The sequence below is a fragment of the Nanorana parkeri genome, unplaced genomic scaffold (assembly GCF_000935625.1).
Source record: "Nanorana parkeri isolate BGI_ZX_2015 unplaced genomic scaffold, ASM93562v1 scaffold1489, whole genome shotgun sequence".
In the NCBI taxonomy this organism is placed as follows: domain Eukaryota; kingdom Metazoa; phylum Chordata; class Amphibia; order Anura; family Dicroglossidae; genus Nanorana; species Nanorana parkeri.
Genome location: NW_017307757.1, coordinates 37412 through 61069, shown reverse-complemented (window position 1 = coordinate 61069; position 23658 = coordinate 37412). Strand labels below are relative to the sequence as shown.

The 23658-nt window shown below is 40.7% G+C and overlaps 1 protein-coding gene across 1 annotated transcript in view; it reads left to right on the top strand.

Annotated features, from left to right (window-relative positions):
* Positions 1-23658, top strand: part of LOC108798495 (programmed cell death 1 ligand 1-like) — a gene marked incomplete at its 3' end in the record, with an annotated part of 45717 nt that overhangs the window by 15945 nt on the left and 6114 nt on the right. Inside the window, exons 2-4 of the mRNA XM_018570258.1 lie at positions 10209-10273; positions 12858-13214; positions 15516-15788. Coding sequence (XP_018425760.1) covers positions 10209-10273; positions 12858-13214; positions 15516-15788 — 695 coding nt within the window. The remainder of the gene's footprint in view (positions 1-10208; positions 10274-12857; positions 13215-15515; positions 15789-23658) is intronic.

The following is a 23658-nucleotide window of genomic DNA, read 5'->3' as shown; positions in this document are numbered from 1 at the left end:
GTCTTGTGGGTGAGTGCAGGTCGCATGATTCCACAGGAAGGAGGAGATGTGTGGCCCGCGCTGTAAGCAGCACCACAAGGTCTCCAGAAGTCTGTTGTGAGGTCCCCACCAAGCGTGGGAACTTATGGCAGCTGCTTGCGTTTAAGAATTTAAAGCACCGGTGTCTGCGCCTAGTATGGGGGCATTTTCAGAAGTATGAGTACTCATGAAAATGCGCAGACACTGGTAATGGCAAATGAGACTCTGCTTCACTGACTTAAAAGCGCCGCCCAAGGCAAATGCCTTGTTTGCCTTGCGGCAGATATGCCTCTGGATACAGGGTTACATGGTACAAATCTAAGTGTTATACATTCTGTATCGCAAAGAGTAATAACCATTTAATAACACAGTGCACCATATATGACTGTGAAATGTGAAAAGGATATACTGTTTTAAAGCTGAATTCCAGGTATAACTTCTTATACATACTTACATTGGTCCAGTTTGGCCCAATGTACAGTAAGTATGCATATGTCACACCTAATCAGACTACAGGGATCCTGCAAAGTACTGTAATAGCCAGAGCTACCACATTTCTTCTGCAATCTTGAAGGTCCTGTAATGGTGCTGAGCTGAACAGCTCCTGCTTTGCTCTGAAACCACAGAGGGTTATTCGCTCGGCACAGCGGCCATTGAGAAAACACCTAGTCATTTTATTAATGAGTACGAGACGTTCTTTGATTGAATGAAGATGTAACAATCCGCTTCGTCCAATCAAACAATGCCTCATATTCATTGATGAAAATACTAGACATTCTCTTAATGTTTCGATATGCTGAGCGAGTAACCCTCTGTGTTTTCTGAGCAGAGGGGAAGCTGTTCAGCTCACTGCTATTACTGGACCCAGAACATCGCTATTAACACTGTAGTGGATCTGGCTACTACAGTGCTTTACAGGATCCATGTGGGCTGCTCAGGTATGATATTTGCATACTTACATTGGGCCAAGTTGGACCAATGTAAGTATGTATAAAACGATACACCTGAAATTGATGTATGCAGTGCAAATATAAGTAAACATGACTGTGCACTAACAAATGTGTGTCTGATTAGGAACAGGTTAATTTAAGCAACATATATTCATTTACGCAACAATTGTGATTTAACACAATTGTATACACTGAGTGGCCAGATTATTATGACCACTTGACGTTTGTAGGCAAATTAGCTATAATTAGCTATAATTTCACGCTGAAGTTGCTAGAGGGCCAGACCATTATAAATAGGGAAGCAGGTTGTTCACCACTACAGTAGAAGTGATTTCTTTCTGAAGATATGGGCAAACAACGCGATTTAACAGCTTTTGAACGTGGGATGATTGTTGGCGCTCAAGCCATGGAGCGAGTATCAGCAAAACAGCAGAATTCGTTAAATGTTCAAGAGCAGCTGTTGTTAAAGTGTTTAAAGACTGCACTGTCACCCGAAAATGCACATTGCCTGTGTAGGCAAGAATCCTAGCACCGGCACTGAATATAACCATGCCAGATCTTGCAGTATTTATCGGGCCATTCAAAATTGGCATAGACCAACTTTTTGTAGGTTAAAAGTGTATCTTGTCAGGAGGGTCAGGAGGGTACTATTTAAAATGTTACTATCTAAGCAAGTTTCCATGTTATTTTCTCATCATTCTCATCCCATTGCTCATTTTTCCTTAGAAAAATGAAATACATGAATTATGGTTACTGGGAAATAATGTTGCTCTAGATGTGATGATTTGCGTGACCTATGTTAAAGCTTGAAAAAAAAAATACAAAATATAGCTGCACATAAGCTTAATTGTTAGAACATGAAAATACACATGGTTATGATGAAGTGAAAAACTCCCTTGTGTTGTCAATAATTTTAACAGGAAACTTTTGAAATATTTAAAGAGGAAGATTTTTTTTTACTGATAAGAACAATGATATTGTTTACTGACAGGTAATAAATAGACTGAAAATTTGCATTAAGCACTGAATATGTGTGATCTTGAAAATGTAATGCTTCCTGTATATGGGAAACTTGGTTTATCAATCCTTTAAAGTGATACTAAACTCAGGCGTTAAATCTTAAAAATTGCATTCAAGTATCTTAACTATTATCAAAAATTTATTTTATTTGTTTAATCACTCAGCTGTAGATCCTCAAATCATCTCGGACTTGGTGCTGACACTGTCCTTCCTTCTAGAGGGTGGCTATTTTTGTTCCCCATGGTCCCTGTGTGTGTTGTAAAGTAGCCACCACTCCAAGCTCACTCCCGTGATGGACTACAATCTCAATATAAATTAATAAACTAAACATGAGATTGTAGTCCATTGCAGGAGCAAGCTTGCAGCGGTGACTACTTTACAACCCACACGGGGACCATGGGGAACCAAAGCAGCCACCCTCCAGAAGGAAGAACAGTGTCAGCAGCAATTCAGAGATCATTATAATGATAAGTTACATCTTTGTTAATAGTTAAGGTACTTGAATGCATTTTTATGATTTAACTCCTGAGTTTAGTGTCACTTTAAACAGTACCATGCACAGTCAAATAGGAGTCTAACCTTAGAGGAGGATTTAGAAATGTGTGTATACTGTAAGCAAAGGTGGAGACTTTGTAAGGGATGTACACAAGTGCAAACTGCTTATGAAGAGAGAAGTGTATTTATTTTCATGGCTCCATATTCACCCAATAATTGCTTTTCACCCTATTTTCTAAAAATAGGTAGGTAAGGCTTATGTTACCAGTACATTGGCTAGATTAGGTCCTGTCTATGTGCTTCACTAGCAAATACTTCCATTACACATATCCTCCTGATAAAAATGTTTTAGTCACAAAAAGTTATAAATAGTGGTGGCATAATAATGCTGATAATTTTTTTCCTGTTAAGCCCCGTAAGCTAATTGAGATAAAATGCTTCATTCCCTCATCCATGCTAAACATCCCCCTTTGGGGTATTGTATTCTGGACTATTATTCTGACGCTGTCCGACTGGCTGAAGTCCATGTTCGGCTTCGATTTTCTGGACCATCTTCTTCAACAAAAGTCGACTAAAAAGCTGGCCAGTGTATTGCTAGCTTAAGGATGAGCTCCACTGTTCTGTGGTGAGAACTCTATCATTGGCATGCTTCAGGCACTATGGCTGAGATGTCACCAAGAGCTCCTGGTCACCCATGGAATGGGCTCCTGATCATGTGACTGATGTGACAGCTGATCACAGGGATCATGTGATCAGGAGGCCTGCCTCTGACTCCCAGCATTAGGAACCCCTTTTAGGGTTGCAGGCAGTCAGTGGCAAGGGGTTAAGGCAGTTTAATATATTCCATCTAGTGTTCTTTGTACATGTGTGTTTTTTTTATTCTTTGTGTATGTGATTATTTATGGACCTTTGCTTTTAATGTTTTTATTTTCCTTTTTTTTCTGTCTTTGTTTTATTTTTGTAAAAAAAATAATGAGGGACTGTTTTTTGGCATAAAAACATATGCAGGATAGAGGAAAACAGCTTCTGTAAAACAGAGCTATGTAAAACCCATTACACTTTTAAAAACCAACAAAAAACCATTCCAATTTCACCTTCTATATTGGCTTTAATGCATTTCATAGAAATTTTGGAGAAGTTAAAACTTAGAATTTACAATTGTAGCCACCTTGTCCTAAGTGAGGTGACTGCTTAAATTGAGTTGTGCAAGGACTGTATCCATTCTAGCTGCTCTGTACCCATTTGGCTCTCCCTAAGCGTTCTGTTATTGAGTACATCTGCCTGCTGATGGGTATAACCTTGCCAGAGAGCAGAGCAACCAATTATGGGGCATTATGGATATCTACGTCTCTTCAGCCAATCACTAGGAGTTTCATCGCCAGTGATGCGTCCTGGACATAAATATCTGGGTCTGACCATGTGAGAGTCTCTTTCTCCCCCCTGGCCTTCTGCCTGGCGGAGGGTGCATTATGTGTAACCCGTCTGACCAGGCCTGAAGCCTGCAGGTGGTCAGGTATGGATCCAGTTGGGGTCTGAAGTAATTCCTGGGATGGAGAGCCAGGGAGGAACTTCATCTGCTGGAGGTGCCAGAGAAGCCAGGATGGGCCTGGAGTCCTCACAGGGAGTCTGGTGTCTTACCCAGGGGAGATCTCAAACATGTCTGCTGACCATATATGGTTCTCTGACACCGTGTCACTGCATTTTCAGTTTATACTGTGAAGCTGGAGAGCATTCATGAGTCTGGAGTTCTGTGTTGTCCAAGATGTCTGCAACCCTAACCCCCTCTCCTCCTAATTTTTACCTTAATGGACTAAAGCATTAGAAAAATCCTTACACTGACTGGTGCCCAACTTCATTTATTTTTGCTTACACATCCCACCATTTAGCTAAGGACTGATCCCTGAGGTGAAATGTCAGCTCCTCCTTCCCCCTAAAGTCAGGGGGTCACTGTGACGACATGGTGATCAGTTTATAAGTTAAATGTGTATTGGTGTTGAGTTATGTTTTGAGTGCGTTATGCTGTGTGACCTGGTTATGGAAAGACTACCAGAACCATCCCTCGTTATCGCCTATTGTTCTCTGAGGGAGCTCAGAACAATGACATTCTGGCCAGGCTTCTGTTATGGCTGTCTGGAGCTCGTTAGCAGGTGGACACCTGTGGTGTTATGAAGACAGAATGTCCAGGGAGGGGACGGGGGATGTGATGGGATTATATTCTGATCTGATCACTTTCTGTATAAAAGTTTGTGCAGTTGTTCAATAAAGCAGAGTTCGTTTACCCTACACTCAAGCCTTGGCTAGTGACTGGGGAAACTGGGAGCTACAGATCAGCGGGTTCCAATATCTCCTCAGCAAGGAAGAAGACAGCGGCGGACATACTCATCCTGAGTACGGGGGTCCGTCACAGTCACTACACAATGATCAAATAATACCGAAGAAGGGATTACAAAGACAAACTCTTTAACACTGTGACATGCTTCCTGGCACCAACAAGTCATTGCTGGATTTCTGAGCAACAGCTGAAATTGCTAGAGTTTTACTTTCACTTTTAGTTTATTACTTAACTTTCGGGAAAAAAAGAATACTGTTGCTTAATAGTGACTAATACTATGCAATCTGATGTAAAACAGCTTCCCTTGTGTCCATGGGAAAGGAAGCAGGTGTTTATGTTATACATGTAGAAGAAGGACTTGATAACTGAATGTGCAACTCGTTTTGGATAGAGTGAAGACTGGGAAAGGGTAACATTTTTTATCTGGTTTGTATTGTCCCTAATGGGAAGATTTTCCCTCTTTTGCTGTTGTCAAAGTTAAATTTGCCAATGGGGGTCACAAAAAGACATTCTAAATCTTCCACCAATCTATAAGTAAGTGGGCTATGGTTAGATGGGCAGTATGGGGCTTTTTTAAGCTTCTATGTAACACTTTTGGGAAACTTTCCCTCACGTTTTTCCCAGATGCAGGGGGCCTCCAGGACAGGAAGTGGGGGAAATCCCCGCCATACAACACAGACCACAATAAAAACTTGACAGAGTTTCTAACTTCCCTATCCCCTATCCAATACTAAAAAAAAAATTGAAGTGAACCTTACCTTCCCATATTTTCACAAAATAAACCTTTGTGGGTATTTATTAAAGAAGTAACAAACGATTGTAAAAGATTGCAGACTACATTTTATTGCAATAGCAAATTACTGTCTAGATTGCTGTAGACTAGTTAACCATGAGCAATCAGCCCCATACCATCTCCAGCTAAGTTATTTCACAAATAGCAAGTTGCCGAAGATGATAGTTCTGAGTAAGAAAGCACTACTTGATGACTGGTGGGGGAATAAACAATCTGTTAGCAGGAAAGATGCAAAAAAACACAGATACACAGCATGAATGAAGTAGAAGCAGGGAAAACTATGCACCCTGACTGAGTACTTAGCTCAAGAACACTCAGCCCTGATGTATGCAGTGAGCTGGCTCTAGGGAGGATTTGTGCCAATATAAAAATGAGGAGTGGGTGTGCCTAGATAGACTGTATTTGTATGCAGACCACTCTAGGTAATGTCCATGTGATGCTGAGCCTCCATGAGTGAAACAATGGAAATCCAGAGAATGAAAAGAGCGGGCAAGGGATAGTCAGACTGGGAAGGAAAGGGTTAGATAATGCTGTACAGCACAACACCCAGAAAATGAGGTGGACTCTATCTGATGTGCTTGCATGTCCATGGGGTCAATCTCAGGGGTGTAACTACATAGCAAAGGTTTTATGGGCCCTATCCAGTGACCTCTCTCTGTGGCACCTGGCAGTCCCATTGACAGTAAGTGTCACTGATCTTAATTTAAAGTAGGTCTGAACCACAGACAGCATACTCAGGGAACTATTAGGGACCAGTGCTGTGGACTAAAGTTGCCAGGAAAACAGGGGCCCTAGGGCATGGAACTAACTTTTAACCCTAATTTTCAAGCTAACTACTCTGTCTTTGGTAGCTCACAAGTCTTTTTTCAACATCAACTGATGTTTTTGGAGATATAAGATTTTAGCGCCTTGGTGCAAATTCTAAGGCTGGGCGTAATAGTTTAGTAGACAGGGAAGAAAAAAAGAGTTGTAATAGCAGCACCTATAATGATACTTATATTTTATTTCATAACATAAGTCTTTAATTGGTGGGGCGCTACCTGAAGAACATGATAGAAATCAAAGATCACTATGGTGCAGCAACCTTATTTTTTAAAGGAGATTAACTAGAAACTATAACCTGGCTGGCTAGATAGCTGGGTTGAGTTGTGAACTGGTCCGCTGATTTTAATTCTAATCTAGCTGGTCTCAATTCTGGTGTGGCTGGCTGGTCTGAGCTCTCACCCAACTGGCTGGTTTGAATTCTGGCCTGGTTGCTTGGGTTAAGTTCTGCCCTGGCTGACCTGTATTCTAGCTTGTCTGGCTAGCTGCTTGAGTTCTGTCCTGGCAGACTGGTTTGAGTTTTGGCCTGGTTGGCCTTCCCTGCACCCAGCTGCCAGCATCCCCTGCATTCCAGCATTTTACATCCCCTGGCTGGTGGTGATATTTCTTCATCCTTCCCCTCCTCCCTTATGCTTCCTTTTCCCCACCCCACCCCCAAATGCTGATCAATGCAGGAAAGCGGCAGTGAAATGACCTGTTCTTGCACGCTGAGCCCCACTCACCTACATTTCTCATCCATTCCAGAAGCTTGGATGTGATATCACATTCAAGCACCTGGGATAGATGCTACAGGAGGATTGGCATGGATCAGCGCAGAAGTGCATGTAGCTATGTTGCTTTCCTCTATATATATGTGGGGAGTATTTGTTGAAAAGCACTTCAGATGAAGGGTTAGCACTGCGGGGATGTGATCTATCCATCACTTACCTGTGATTGACGAGTTGCCGACCCCTGCTTTAAACTGAGTTTTTTGCAGAGCTACAAACCTTTACCACAGCTACATTATGCACTGATAAACTTTACATGGCTGAGCAGTTTTGCAAGCTTACGCATTGTGAAAGTTATTAAAAAGTTTTTTGTCCAAGAAATTGGTTTTGGAAGAAATTTAAATATAGACAGTTTTTCTGATCTTATTGCCAGACTAGATACTAGATGCTAGTCAGGAATACTTATCCCAACCCTACAGTTGATACTCAGATTTATGGTTTTAATAGGCCATAGCAGCTTGTTTTTGTGCTGTTCCTGCCTTGATAACAAATTCCAGAATTGTCCAACAGATTTTTCATACTGAGACCAACTGCCATTACATATAGCGAATATATCGTACAAGTTAAGAAACTGAGCACTATTGATTTAAGTTTCCCCTTACAGGAAATAGGGAAATGGACCCAAAATCCTCATGGATTCCTACAAGAGCTTAAAATGATCAACCAAATAGTTTGTTTCCAGGACTTACTCTGTGCTTATCAAGGTGAGACCAAGGTGTCTGACACAGCTTGTGACCTATACTGACTGCATATTTCAGTGATAACTTTTGTTCAGCTGAAACTATTCTCAGAGATCTGCCCAGATTCTTTATGAAGGTTGGCAGGTGTTTCATTGTTTTTGGGTGGGCCCACAAACCTTCTATGGGTCATCTATATTTTCTTCAGGAACATTTTTTAATGAAGGCCTTTATAAATATATATCTGTTCTCAGCTCCATTTTGAGTCTTGCCTCATTTGTTAGACCTTTTAAGAAAATAATTCTGCACTTTCCACAGTAACTTAGGTTAGATCAGGCCAAGAAATCATACATTTTATTGGAAATCGAGTTTTGCTGAGCATTTTTTAGTATTATGGATTTGTATTTGCTTTTCTTTTACAAATGATTTATTGGGACTTCCTACCCATTGTGATTTCCTTAAATTTCCTTAAGGTTTCCTTAAATTCTGATTAAATCACTTACAATGTATACTGCTCCTTGATGTTTTAAAGTGTTAGTTTCCTGCAGAATCAGCTGGTCTCCTGAGCACTGGTCCTGATATCCTGTTTTAGGGTGGCTCCTTTCCCTTGCAGGGTCCTATAGAATCATCCTTGTGTGTTATCATGTGTGTGTCTCTTGAAACACACTAGCAGAGCAAGAAAAGTCACTTTCCTGCTCCTCCCTGCTTTCCTCTCCTCCCTTCTCCAAGCTAGTAGATGGACAGCTGCTAAAAACTGCTCTGTCCCTCATGATTTTAGACTAGAAAGGATGTTCAGGGAAGCTGATTTGAGAGAGTTGGAGCATGATGACTGTAAGAAATATGAACAAAAATGTAAATAAATATTTTGTGTCACTGAACTCTGCTGGGGTGAAGAGAAGATCTTGTTGAGAGATTATTTGCATCCAGTACATTTCCAATGGCCCCTGTGTCCTGTAGTGACCATAGGGGCAATGGGCTCATTAACCGTCACTCCCAGAGGTGTCGAATGCAGAAGATCTTTGGGCAAGTTTCTCAATCCAGCAGACAGTGTTAGTCTCGAAAAAAATTCAGATTAAAGTTCCCTAGAATAGAAGAGGTATTATGCCCACTTCTCCTGCAGGCTTTGTCTCTTACCTTCATTCTGCTCCAGCACTGCAGCCCCAATCAGAAGCTTCAGTCTTAGACACTTTGGGGATTGTCGGATGTTTGTGTCTCCCACACACGCAGTGGCTCCATCCTCCAACCCCTATGTCACTACACGACACAGCAGTGACACAGAGGTCAGAGTATGGAGCCACAGCGCACAGTGAGGGACACAGGCATCCGACTCTCCAGGAAGTGTCAAATGCTCTGATAGAGACTGCAGCGCTGTAATAAAGCAAAGGTAGGAGACTCTGATCATCGGAAAGGTGAGTATAATACCTCTTTAATTATAGGGAATGTTCATCTGGACTTTTTTTAGGTGACTGACGGTGTTTCTTTAAATACTCCAAGAGTAGGATCACTCTGCCATAGTTTTGGGTGTTCTTACTCCCATTTCCACGTTACAGCTCCCCTGTTACTTTCTCCTTAATATAACATTTAAAATATCCAATAGGAGTGGGAACCCCCTATAATGGCCAGATCAAGTGTGCAAATTCAGATCTCAACAGGTGGTTTAACTTCCCAACCTCAAAAACGGAAACATCCCGTTTTGGGTAGAGAGACCAATTTTAAGTGAAATGTTTGGTATATGGACTGTTAACCTGCCTGTATTTTTTATCAATGCTGAGTCCACAGACACAATTGTAACCACTTTCATGCCCTCATTCCGGCACATTAGATTGTTTGGGATAGTTTTTTTGCCTTTGTTATAAGAATTAATGTTGCACTTTCTAATGTATTTAATACAGATTGCTAGGACAAGCAGGAGAGCAGGTGTGTGTACCCTTTGGGGAAGATTTCTACATTTTCTGCCAAGCCATATGCATGGCATTCCTGCCACTGGATGGAGCTGAGGACTAGTGGTGGGAATGCCGTGCGAACAGAATTCACCTTGCATATAGCTGGGGGGAAAATGTATGAATTGGCCCCATTATATTGTTATGCTGAGAATGTGCTGGTATACAAATATAGCTGCATTTGAATATATTAAAAATCCTGTCTCCTTATGTCAGTAATGATATTCAAGGGCCTGCATCACATCTGGACTGCTAGGGCGGAAGATATACATCTTTAAATCATTATGTATTAATGAATTACAAATTATTAATTTGAAACTAAGCAATAAAACTAAGATACGTATCTCTAAAGTGTTCACAAGAATGTATTATGTTTCTGTTTCTATTGTTGCAGAGTAAACATGACATATCTAATATTTTTTCTCCTTATGATGTCTGAATTCCGCACGTTAATACTAGGTAAGTCACCATTTGATGGTTCTCCACGTTGCTTACATTTAAAGGTTATGTATAGACAAAACATGTTTTGTTGTTTTGGATAGAGTGAGTAGATTATAAAGCCTCTAATTTTTATTTCGATCATTATTATTGTATTTCTACCCCTCTAGGTAGATTTACCCCCTCTATTTGTTCAGGTGACCAGTATCACTTAGAGAGGTGAAGGAAAATCTTCCAATGGGGACACCTGTTCTGGAGACACTTACTTTGGAGGGGAATTCTTCTTACTTTGTAGAGATTTCCTCTCACTTCCTGTTGTGTCTCTGGAACAGGGCGTGAAGAGAAATCTCCGCTACAGGACACAGACAGCAACAAAAGTAACATTTTTAACTCCATATTCAATTCAAATCATAAAGAAAAAGTTTTGGCTATACAAACACTTTACTCACACATGTTTGCATGCATGCCACACACACACCCCACACACTTTTTAAATGATAAGTCCACTCGGAACTAATGTTTCAGTTTGCTGGAGAGTTAGACCTCATGCGCATGGACACAAAAATGATGTGTTTAGATATCTACAGCATTTTTTTTACGGATCTGAACACAGCTCTATTAAATCCAATGTGTCCATGCACATGGGTGGAGTTTAGATCCATCTAGTAGAGTAGCGTTCAGAGCCGTAGTCCTGGAACTGCCGAGTCCCATGTTCAGGGAAGAGTATTTTGGCTTTTTCACGTTGTATGCATATAAACATTTATTCTATGTGTAATGTATAGCATAGAAAACAAATCCACTCTATTGAAGTTGCCTGCCTCCTATCAAAGGATACTAAGCAGCAGAAGCTAAAAGGTAGGCAGCTTGAGCCACCTAGCATCCTTTGTTACTAGGCGGTACTATTTGCTAAGGCTGCTGCTGGCATGTAAATAATAGTTTGTAATCAACGGACGCTAAGGCTGCTGCATACAACTGATGTGTAAGTGATGGCCCTGAATGAATGAGTTGTTCATGCAGTAGAGACCAGTCATTCTGAAGAATAATTCCAGTTAATCAAATTATACACAGGGAACAACGGCTCTTCCCACCAGCCGTCAGAGCGGACCTGATGGGGAACTGATTGCACAAGAGTGGTATGTAATATATTAATGGATCTCCTCCCACATGGTTGCTAGGTGGCTTGAGCAGCCTAGCATCCTTCGTTGCTAGGATGCAGACAGCTCGAGGTGTCTAGCATCCAAGCAACCAATAGTGCACATTTGTGCTGTACGCTTGGATGCATGTTGGAGTTGATTTTTTGATCATGCATTTTGCATTATGGAGGATTTAAAGTGACACTAAACTGAGGAGTTAAACCTTAAACAGGCAGTCAAGTACTTTTACTATTGAAAAAATATATCTTCTTTGTGTATCACTCAGCTGTAGATCCTCAAATCCTTGGGACGCCCCTGTCAGTACTTGAACAGAGTACGGTTCTTGGTATCTGGACATCTCTACAATTCATCTCAAACCATCTCTGAATTGGTGCTGACGCTGTCTTTCCTTCTGGAGGGTGGCTACTTTTGTTCCCCATGGTCCCTGTGTATGTTGTAAAGTAGCCACCGCTCCAAACTCGCTCCTGGGGTGGACTCAGTCTCATGTTTAGTTTACTCATTTGTATTGAAATTTTAGTCCATCACAGGAGTGAGCTTGGAGCAGTGGCTACTTTACAACATACACAGGAACCATGGGGAACAAAAGTAGCCACCCTCCAGAAGGAAGGACAGCGTCAGTACAAATCAAGAGATGAATTGTAGAGATGTCCAGATACCAAGAACCGTACTCTGTACAAGTACTGACAGGGGCGTCCCGAGGCTGGGTGACACCCGGAGCAGAGACCGGGTGGCACCCCTCTGTGATGTCATAGTATTTTTGGCGCCTGCCGGTGGTAAAGGACGCCGACAGAGAGAGGAGGGGACGTTCACCCGGTGGAATGAGGTATGCCGCCGGGTCCCCTCCTCTGTCCTGACACTGTCAGGCTCTCGGTCCGTGACTGAGTGCCCGACATTTCATAGGGGGGTGACACCAAAATGACTGTCAGTCATTTTGGTGTCACCCCTCTAATGGTGGCACCCGGGTGCAGGCTGCACCCCCTTTGTGACGCCACTGAGTACTGATAATGTTCCAGCTCCAAGACTAGACCAAGTACAAACTAGACCAAGTACAAGTACTGATACTTGTCCAAGTACTCACAGATACCATTTACTGATACATTTTTGTTTAGTGTCATGTGTTTCTAAAACAATACAGACTAATGATTTCAGGACAGTGGTGGAGTGCCTGGGCCCAGTTGCAGCTGCAACCCCTGCAAACCTGGTAGTTTGCATGAAACGTTTCGGCAGTGGTATCTGAACTGGTATCTGAACATCCCTTTAAATTGAGGCAATAGGAATTATGGCAGGTAGATTCTACAGCTGGAGTATCCCAGATATATAAGAAGCCGAGTACTGATTCAGCCTGTGAGTTTCACCTGTCACTAAAACATTAATTTTTGGTTGCGCCTTTTGAGTACTGTAAATTATATTCAACTGATATTGATATTTGTTATTCTGTTTTATCTGCTTAGCTTTATTTGTAGTAACAGCTCCCAAATCAACTTACACAGTAAAATATGGGGATACAGTAAAAATGTCATGCCACTTTCCATTCCAAAAAGATGAAGATCTAAATAAGCTGAAAGTCTCCTGGCAACATCATGATCCATACAAGAAAACACAAGTAGTAAAGTTTACCAATGGAAAGGAGGAACCAATTCACCAGGGGAACCCATATCATGGGAGAGCCTCTTTGTTGACGAAAGAGCTGATAAAAGGAGAGGCCATTCTTCAAATTAAGGATGTAAAGCTCACTGATGCAGGAGCATACTTTTGTATGTTACAGTCTGAAGGATCTGACTTCAATAAAATTAGACTAGAAGTCCTAGGTAAGTTGCCAAAGTGTTATTCATATACAGTATTTCTGCACTGTTGCAGTGTATGGTAGTAATTAAACAATTCCAGTTATTCTGCAAGTCAGTAATAATTGTCTTCAGGAAGTATTTTATCTTTGATTTAAAGTTTAATGACAATTACATTTTCTCGATAAGCTGACACTAGGATACTGCAAATTATAGCATCCACGGAGCCAGACCAGCATCAACAATATAAGTCTATGAATGTTTTTTTGGATAAAGTTGGGAAGTGTTAGAACATCTGCCAGTTTTTTTTGTGAGATTTCCCCACATTTTCTTTCCTGGGACAGAAAAAGAAAGCAAATTGCTCCTGCAGACACGAACACAGGAGTAAAAACCTGACTGATTCTGACTCTTCCCCACTCTATTAAAAAAAGGACTCATCCCAAGATATCTGAAACCTACTACAATCCTTTGTATAAATCCAACTTTTAATGGAGAGTTCATCACATTAGAAGTTCCATTTCTTAGGGAGGGACGAGGTTTGGGTTCGCTGCTACCATAGCTTTGAGATTCATGGCCTTGCCAAATTTATGTGTTGATTTAACCTTGAAAGTATTTTTAAAATACAACATACTGCATTTATTTCAAACTATGGCCAGCAGGCTTAGAGGTGCCAATAAGGGGCTTTTGGTTAAGTCAGCCACCTCACTATAAAAATGGGGGTGGGGGTGGGGGCAGAGCCGCCATAGTGTCAGTGAATTGTAAGCTGTTGCAGGAAAAGCTGACAAACTGAACAGGAAGATATTAGGGTCAGTTAGGAAACTTTACTTTGCTGCCTTCTTTTTTGTTGTTCTTCTTTTTGGGGATTTTGTTTTGTCTTTTGTTTTATTTTGTGGTTGATAAGATGTTAGTGGTCCCGTAAACTGTTCTCCCACTGTTTTGCATTAGTGAAAACAGTGACAGCTCCAGTGAACTACTGAGCAATTTCTATACGCCAAAAGTGGGCCTATTGCCGTTTGATAAAAAAGCATGTGTCGCTGCTAAAGCTACCTAAAAAAAGCCTTTTTTCCAAACTGAATTGAATCAAGTGGTATGCTGCTGCCATATGTAGGTAAAAGAAAAAAAATAGACTCCCCAGTCAAAGATGCGCTGCAAGCGTACACTGTTGGGGAGACTGTCTTTGAAAATCATACTGTGTGTACTGTAACACCACATACAGTTTAAAGAATCCCCAACCATGTTATTTAATGGATTTGTGTATTTTTAAAGGAGAACTGAGGTGAGTGTTTTTCACTCACCTCATAGTTCTAGCCGACCTGTGACAATGAGACTGTCACAGGTCGGCTCAGTAGATCGGGAGGTGAACGAACACACACCGGCGTTCGCTCACCTCTCTATCCTGTCACAGCCCTCTTCCGTGACAGGGGAAGGGCTGGATTCCCCCCTCCCCGCTTCAATCCGCCAGCGCTGACTGGTGGATCGGACGGGGGAGGGGGCGGGTACAGCTGGCTCTGCCTCTAGATAAGCAGAGCCAGCTGTCACTCACGCAGCTGGGCGGATCCAGACATAATTGTCGGGATCCGCTTCAGCTTCGTCGTCTCAGTATACCGCGAGCAGTAGCTTGCGGTATACTGTGGCGTCTCAGTATACCGCGAGCTGTATACTGAGCTTAGGGTGACGGGAGGACGCTAGTTTGTGTCCTCCCATTACCCGGAGAACTATGGGGAAAAGCCTTAACCCCATAGTTCTCCTTTAATATTCCCTTCAAAGCCACATGGAAGATCCTCTCCCCGCTGCACGCTATTTTCTGTAATTTGTTTTTCGCACTGGTATATGTCCCCCATTGCAGTGCCCAGCATCTCATGCCTTTTCTAAAAAGTAGTTTGCCTATTCACCCTAAAAATGATCAGGATTTAGCAACACAATTCTTCCATTATAATCTTCCATGGGATTCACTTCTAAGTTCAGGTTCACAGCTTTGAATAAAATTCGGACCCCTAGTAAATCAAACCCTGGCAAATGTCATAATTATTTCATCATTTCATCACTATTTTTAGGGTATTTACACACTGAATTGTGGATATGAACTTCTCTATGGTAGATTTGAGTAACAGATGCCCACTGTCCATGCTTACATATTTTTGTAGGATCACAAAAATGAATGAAATGGATTGTTTCTCCAATACACTAATATTCTTCTGTGATATGGGTAACACTGGAAGTATCTGTTATTAAAGTATTGGGATAGCTGTAAGATATGCAGGAGGTGTACAATACATACTACAGTTTTCAATTGCAATATTTTGTTGATCTTCTTGATTTTTCTTGTAGCACCATACACAGATATTCAGATGTCCTTTCATGAATCAGCCAGTCAAATATATCTGACATGCCATTCAGTGGGTTTTCCAAAGGCAGATGTCTACTGGATAAGAAATGGTGTCAACATAAGCTCTCCAGCAAATACTTCTCATATTCAGAATGAAGATGGTTTTTATAATACCACAAGCACAATAAAAATATTGGACAGAAAGCAAAGCTACAGCTGTGTCTTCTGGAACAAAGCACTCAATGAAACAACAGAAGCTTCCATTGGACATTCAGGTATTTTCTGAATACTGTAAAAATATTTAACCATGAAGGTGATATTACAGTTTAAAACTGGGACATATGATAAATATTGTACAGTTCATGACAATTTTAACCACAGCAAACCATGTGATTGCTATAGAGCCTAAAATCACAGGGGCCTAGCACTGTCTGGCTACACTGTGATGTATGCGGGTATTAGATAAAATTAATTCACATAATAGGCTTCACAGAACCACTGCGAAGGCCTGGAGAAAGCTTTATAAATGTGCTTCTTGTCCTGTTTTAGATGTGCTGGGTTGGCAGTCCATTTAAAATGATTGGGCTGCCTGGACGTAAAGCATTTTCATGGGTAACATAATATGCGTTAATGTGTGTGTGCGGTACATGATTTAGCACTTTAAATATACATTTGGTTTAATCTTAAACTGATTAAAAGTTAGGTTTTGGTGCATTGGGTATCGATGTGTACACATGTAGTTACTAGTGTGTCACCATCTGTTAGAATGATTGTGTTATACTAACATGAAAACTGTCTTTAATACATATATCACAATCATTTTAACATTACATTTTATTTTTAGTAATGTTTAGTAATAATTGTATCTCAGTTTGTAGGTGTTGAGGTGAAAAGAGCATCCTACAGAAATAAGCTAACATAACATCTCTAAAACATTTACTATGAGAGGAATCAGTGCAGGGATTTTACATAATGACTTCAGTCATTATGTAAATGTTTCAAATAAAATGGTGGGAAATGCAATAGTGAGACAACGCAAGGCAAGCAACAGTACAGTATATCAGCTTTCCTCAGCATAGGCCAAGAAAAGTTCTATTAAGTTAACTTGAGGTATTGCACGCTATCAGAATATTATCACTATTGTTAGATTAGGCATGCAAAGCTAACCAACTAAATCATTTGTGCCAGCTCTTTTTTTATTAGAAATGTTATTGCAATAAGGAAACAGACATAAGAGCATTAACAATTACAAATACTTCTGAATTCTAAATAAGAGGAACTGGAGAATTATGTAATACATTCCTGGAACACTTCCTTATGATATAGAAATTAAAATACTTTTCATTTCTTGATTTCAAACCAACAAAGCATCATATCTTCCAAAGGATATGAAGTGGTCGTGGCCGGTGACCGCTGCAAGGACTTTTACCTACACAGACCCCCCACCACCACCCCATCCGTCGCCCTCAGACAGCTCCCTATGCACAGCACTTGTAGTCCATATTACTACATGTCTGTACCTTGGGAAGGGCATGGATGGGAGTAGGAAAGCGGCAATAGACCGAGTACAAGTATAGATACTTTTCCTAAAGTACTCACCTATACCAATTACCGTCACCTTTTTTAAGTGTCGTGTGACAGTTTTTCTAAAATAATACAGATTAATGATTTTAGGACAATGGTGGAGCGCCACAGCCAGGGCACAGTTGCAACCCTGGTAGTTCTGTGATTGAGGAATAATACCATCATCTATAGAGAACTACAAATCCCAGCAAAACATTACACAGCAAAGCTGAATTGCATCATCTATAGATGGCTACAAATCCCAGCAATGCATTACACAACAATGCAGAATACCATCAGCTATAGATGACTACAAATCCCACCAATACATTATACAGCAATATGCTACCATTCTGCTCCAAGGTGCCGGCTTAATGTCTCGGACAGGGCCGCAGCAGGGGCAGATGCGGAGGGTCTCATCAGGGCAGTTGAGTTTCCACTCTCCCCCACATCCCCTCTGCTCCCACATCTCCGCTCTGCTACTTCTGTCCTCTACTTCCACATCTCCCCTCTGGTCACACTGTCCTCCACATCCCCTCTACTCCTACATCTCCCCTCTGCTCCCACTGTCCCCTACATCCTCTTTGCTCCCACATCTCCTCTCTGGTCCTACTGTCCCCCACATCTCCACTGCTCCCACATCTCCAATCTGCTTCCACTGTCCCCCACATCACCTGAATGGTAAGTCCACCCCTGATCTGAGGCCGTTTGTCTGCTGGCTGGGTAATACAATTTTTCTGCCCTCCCCCCACCCTACCCACTGGTGCTCCCAGGCAGCCACTTGAGCTGCTTGTGCACTAGTGCCGGCCCTAGGTGGGGGATGGTGACAAACCAGTGATAGACTGGGTAGGCTGTAATGAGTAAATCTGGACAGATTCTCCCTGTTTTACATGCTAGTTTGTGAGTGTGCCATGATGCCTTTCTACTGTTCTAAGATTCTCCCACATGTCCCCTCTACTCCCACTGTCCCCCTTTTCCCCTCTACTCCCACATCTCTCCTCTGCTTCCACTCTCCCCCATATCGCCTCTGCTGCCACTCTCCCCAACTTCCCTTCTGCTCCCACATCTTCCCTCTAGTGAAAATGTCCTTCACATCCCCTCTGCTCCCAGATCTCCCCTCTGGTCCCACTGTCCCCGATATCCCCCTGCTCCCACAACTCCCCTCTGCTACCACTCTCCCCCTCATCATCCCTCTGCTGCGTCTGCATACAATGATGTGCATCACATCACTTCCGGTGTCACTGTGCACATTCTCCGGCTGTTAGACCCAGGAGAAAAAGCTAGGGAAGCAGATCTCTGCTTCTTTGGGGTCCCTAGGTGACATTAGGGGTCTGAAAGATCCCTGATGTCTCCATAAAGAGGACCTGTCACATTATATTTGCTATTACATAGGGGACTTCTTAGCCCCCTCTGTGATAGCAATAAAGTTGAGTGTAAAAAAAAACAAGAAAAACCCCCAGAAAATAACATATAAAATAAATGCAAAAAAAATGTTTTTAAAGTCCCCCGCCCCCCACAGGCATGCACATATAACGCAAACACGCGTCAGGTGCGCCTATGTGCAACGAAAATTGCGCCACACATGTTACATATCGTCACGAACGTTGGAGTGAGAGCAATAATTCTAGCGCCATTAATCACTGGTAAAGCTAAACTGATGAGCAGTAAAAGCTTTTAAACCATCGCCTATGGGAAGTTTTGGGTATTGTAGTTTTTTGAGGTTTCACGGACGCACGCAATTTTAAGGCTTGACATGTTTGGTATCTATTTACCCAGAGTGACCCGTCTCTTATATTTTACCAAAAAAATGGTTATTATATTCTGTTTCTGTGCACTAAATTTAATTTTAGTGTATTTTATCCTAAAAATACTGGTTTGATAAACATTTGCGCAAATATCGTGCAACATAAAAAATTGCAACTAGCATTTTGTTATTCTACACGGCCTCTGCTTTCAGAAAATATATAATTGTTTGGGGGTTTGAAGCTGTTTTTGAACCAAAAATTCTGATTTTATCATGTGTGTGCAAATAGACACTGCCAGAATCCTGGACTGTACCACCTTCTATACCTTCTATAATTCGGGGGGGGGGAGCTCTCGCGTGTCATACTTTGCATAAAACCGTGTTTTTGTTCAGTGTGCAAATGCAAAATGGTCAGTCCGCCCCTGATCTGAGGCCGTTTGTCTGCTGGCCAGGTAATACCATTTTTCTGATTCCTCAACCCCACCCACTTGCGCTCTCAGGCAGCCGCTTGAGCTGCATGTGCACTCGTGCCGGCTCTAGGTGGAAGATTGTGACCATTATGTGACAAAGAGAAGTGGGTTTAACACTAGTCCCTATTGAACTGTACTGTTATATTCTGACTCACAGCAAAGTTGCTGTAGAGGTAAGTGGAAACAAAACTATGAACATGGGGGTTGTAGGCACAATGTTTATCTGACTACATTTCTATTTCTGTAACTTAAATTAGGCTTTAACCCCTTCAAAACTGAGCTTTTTTTCAGTTTCCATTCGTTAATGACTGAAGCACTTTTTACGTTTTTGCGGTGTGATTCTTCCACGGCAGTAATTTACTTTCTTACTAAGTGCACCCACACATATTATATCCTTTTTTAGAGGACAGATAAGGCTATGTATTTATATCACATATGTATGCCTAACTCCTCACTTAGGATGAATAAAATATAAAAAAAGAAGAACAAACGTAAAGAAGAAAACACTTTTTCCCCCAGTTTTGATTATTGTATTTTAGAAAAAATAGCACAGCTAAAAAAATGCATTCAAATAAATTCATTTATTTGTCCTTTATTTGGAAACACATCACATCTCGAGGATTTGAGAATTTTTTTTTGTACCTCTGGGCCTAAAAACAAAAAGCTAACATTTTATTATTTTCTCTAAAACCTCATAGGGGTTAGGTTAGGTGGCCTACAATGTCACTGTAACCAAGTGTCAATAACTACGACATACTTTTAACAATGCCATAATGAGAGGGTTAAATAGAAAAATTAACCCCTTAGGGTGAGAAACAGAGCTGCAGCACAGCTGCAGATTTTCATTATAAGGGGATAATTTGTATAATAATTATAGGATAAAATATATTTGTACATATAACTTTTATTTTGTTAAATTATTTTTAATTCTTTACACTTTTTTTATATACCATTTTTTCCACTTTTTTGTCTATTATATTAAGCAGCCACTATGCCTGCTTGATGATTTAATAAATTGTTTTAACATTTTTGGTTATTATTAGGCTGCTTAAAACTTAGGAGCCAAAGCTTAATTCCTTTATTAATGAGTGCCACTATACTGAGGCATCCGTTAATGAACAGTAACCGCTGATCTCACCAGGTTACCGGCTTTTAAAAGCTTTAAATAGCTGATCACGTACAGTGTACATGGTCAGTCATTTGGGCACTTCATCCTGGGGACTACAGTGTACGTCTCCAGTCATGAAGGGGTTAATACATAGTAGATCCCATCGCACTCCTGACTGGATTGAACCCACAAAAAAGTCACGAGAGTGCTAGAATTGACTGCAGATGCCTCTGCATATCAAACATAAGTCAAAAAGTAACTTGCACTCCATTTCAAATTATAGTCAATCTCCTTTATTGACCATAGTAGTGTCACATTCCTAAAGCGACGTTTCGGAACCAATTGGTCCCTTCTTCAGGTAAACAAAAGCGTGATCAAAAAAGCTAAAATCTATTGAGGCTATTCGGATAAAAACAATAATATACAAATGATGAGCCACCAACTACTCAATTTGAAATATAAAGTTTTACAATGTATATAGCCAAATAGAGAATGCATTAGCTAAACAGCGCACAGCAGAATCTGCCTGTCTTTTGGCTTGCTTTGTTTCACTTAAATTGTAGACAGGGTCGTCTGATAAGGGATGAGTCATTGCTCTCATGCTCTAAATTGTTCACTTGTGTGTGTAAATTTCACCTTAAGCTATTGAGCTCTGTAAACAACAAGAAGAAAAAAGAAACAAAATGTGTACAAAACCACAACACATTTTCTTAAAAGAATACTTTTGATGACATTTAGGTATTCAAACCAGCATATGGTGGGGATAAGGAGGGGTAATCAGAGGAATAAAGTATGTGGTAAGATGAGGAGATTTGCATCCCATGATAACCAATGGAGGAGCAGGGCCAAAGGAACTGCAAGCTCATTTTGAGTAAGGGAATCCTGCACAAATTATTTCCACTGTGGGACATAGCTACAGAGAAACTATTGTACCCATATACTGTATGTAAAATGATTCTTTAATGGTCACATTAATGCAGTAGCCACAAAACGCAATAAAACACACCCTCTCTACCCCGTTTCTGCTACTTTAGTTTCTTTATTTTAACTCTAAATAAGTGGGTTCACTGCATTAAAAAATATAATCAATGCACAAAATGTGGGCTTTGGTCAAGTGAATTATGCATCACAAGGGTTATACAAATTATTCAGCCCTGTGGGATAACCATAACTATCCTGAACTTTGGAGTTGGAGGGGTTTGATCTGTTGTACAGGTGTGCACATGTACAAGATTTATATCAGAATGGTGAGCTTAGATCTTTAAGTCCTTGCAAGAATAATTTGGGATACTGAGACAAATTTTTCTTTAATACTTGCAACTGCAACACAAAGTACTGACCTAGTCAAAATTGGATTCCTGGATGTATATGGTAACTCTGCGTTTGTTTCTTATGGACTCTGTTTACAGGAAGGGACTTATCTTGAATGTTTACAAAACCTTACTGCTTCAGCATGCTTACTGCTTAGGCAGAGTTTTACTTTGCCTTGTAGGAAGGGTTGGCAGGAAGATGTAGGTAATCTATGGAATGATGAGTGGTCTGAAGCACTATCAACAATCCCTGGGGTGTCCATCTCACCTATGCAAAAACGTATGCAACTCTTCATAGTTCATAGAATGTATCATACCTCATTACAGTTATTCCAATGGTCATGTAGAAAAGATCCTATTTGTGCTGGCTGTGAGAATAATACAGGAACTCTAAATAATACAGGAACTCTATTGCATATGTGGTGGAAATGTCCAAAACTTGTGAGATATTGGAGGGAAATTATTTCTACAATCAACACGTTGTTCCATGCTCAATACACTTTAGATCATAATATACAGTAAGGGGAATTTATCAAAACTGGAGCAGACAAAATCTGGAGCAGTTGCCCAGGGCAACCAATGAGGTTCTCTCTCCAGTTTGTTCAGTTAAGATTTGAAAATGAAAGAGAGATGTTGATTGGTTACCATGCACAGCTGCTCCAGATGTTGAAGGGTACACTACACTAGGATTTATACAGCTGATCTCTAGGGTACTATTTCTTGCAAGGAAACTTATAGCGCAGAAATGGATATCCCCCAATCCACCGACTTTTGAGATATTGAGACAAATGGTTAATGTGGTCACTCAACAGGAACAACTTGGGTATAGGCAAAGAAGGTGTCCGGAATTTTTTTTTAAATGTTGGGTGAATTGGTTGGTGACCCCGGTCTTGCCCCTCCTCAGTTTATTTTACAATGACTTGGGTTAATTACTTTTCAGATGCATGTTGGCCTGGGCCTGTACAGGGAGAGGTGTGTGGTTAGGGGACTCCTATATTAAGGTAAAGCATTGTGTTGTTTGACCTTGGGCTGTTCTCATTTCGGTTGTTTATGCCTAGGTAGTGCTAAACAATGTATGGAACATAATATTTTTGTTTATTTGTACTGGTCTATTATCACAATGCTTGCTTATCCATGACTATACCAAATTGGGAAATCATTTTCTTTATTGGCTACATTAAGATAACTCCTGTGTGCTTTTGTATCTATGTATATGATTGTATGGAGGTGGTATGCTACAGTTTGGAGCAAGGCTGGGTTAGAAGGGAATTTAGTTTTCTTGTTTTGATGTTCATACTCTATATTATGTATGTCTCTTTTTCTATGTCAACACGGAAGACAAAAATGTATTTCCATTTGTTACTATTTTCAAAGAAAAAAAGATACGTCTTAAAATATTATAAAATCCAAATTGCACAACATTAATCTATCTTTATTAAAAACAAACACTACTGTCCTGCAATAGACTGAAGATATTTCCACAGCATATCCCACAATATATTCCCTTTAAATATACTTGGCAAGAACCCATTTGATGCCCTACTTGGCAAGAGATCAGAAGCACTCTGGAATCATCTATGTAAACAGTTAGCGTTCATTTGTATGGCAACGAAACAGATAATAGCCAAACCATGGAAAACACCTAGAGATATTTTCAAAGCTCTCCAGAATAAATTGACATCGATATCTGTGAATAAAAACTATTTGCAGTATCAAGAGCTGCAACCCTTCTCCCCAATTGAAGCAACATGATAATACCTCATAGGCTGAAAATGTTTTGTATATACGCCATCATTGACCTGAAATACACTTAGAGGCGCAACAACAAGAGAGCCACTATTGTTGACTTCATTAAATGTACGTCATGGAAGTCCTTACCTGAATGTCTAACCTGCATTCAAATGTATTATGTACTATATATATTGTATGTATATTTATATATATATATAT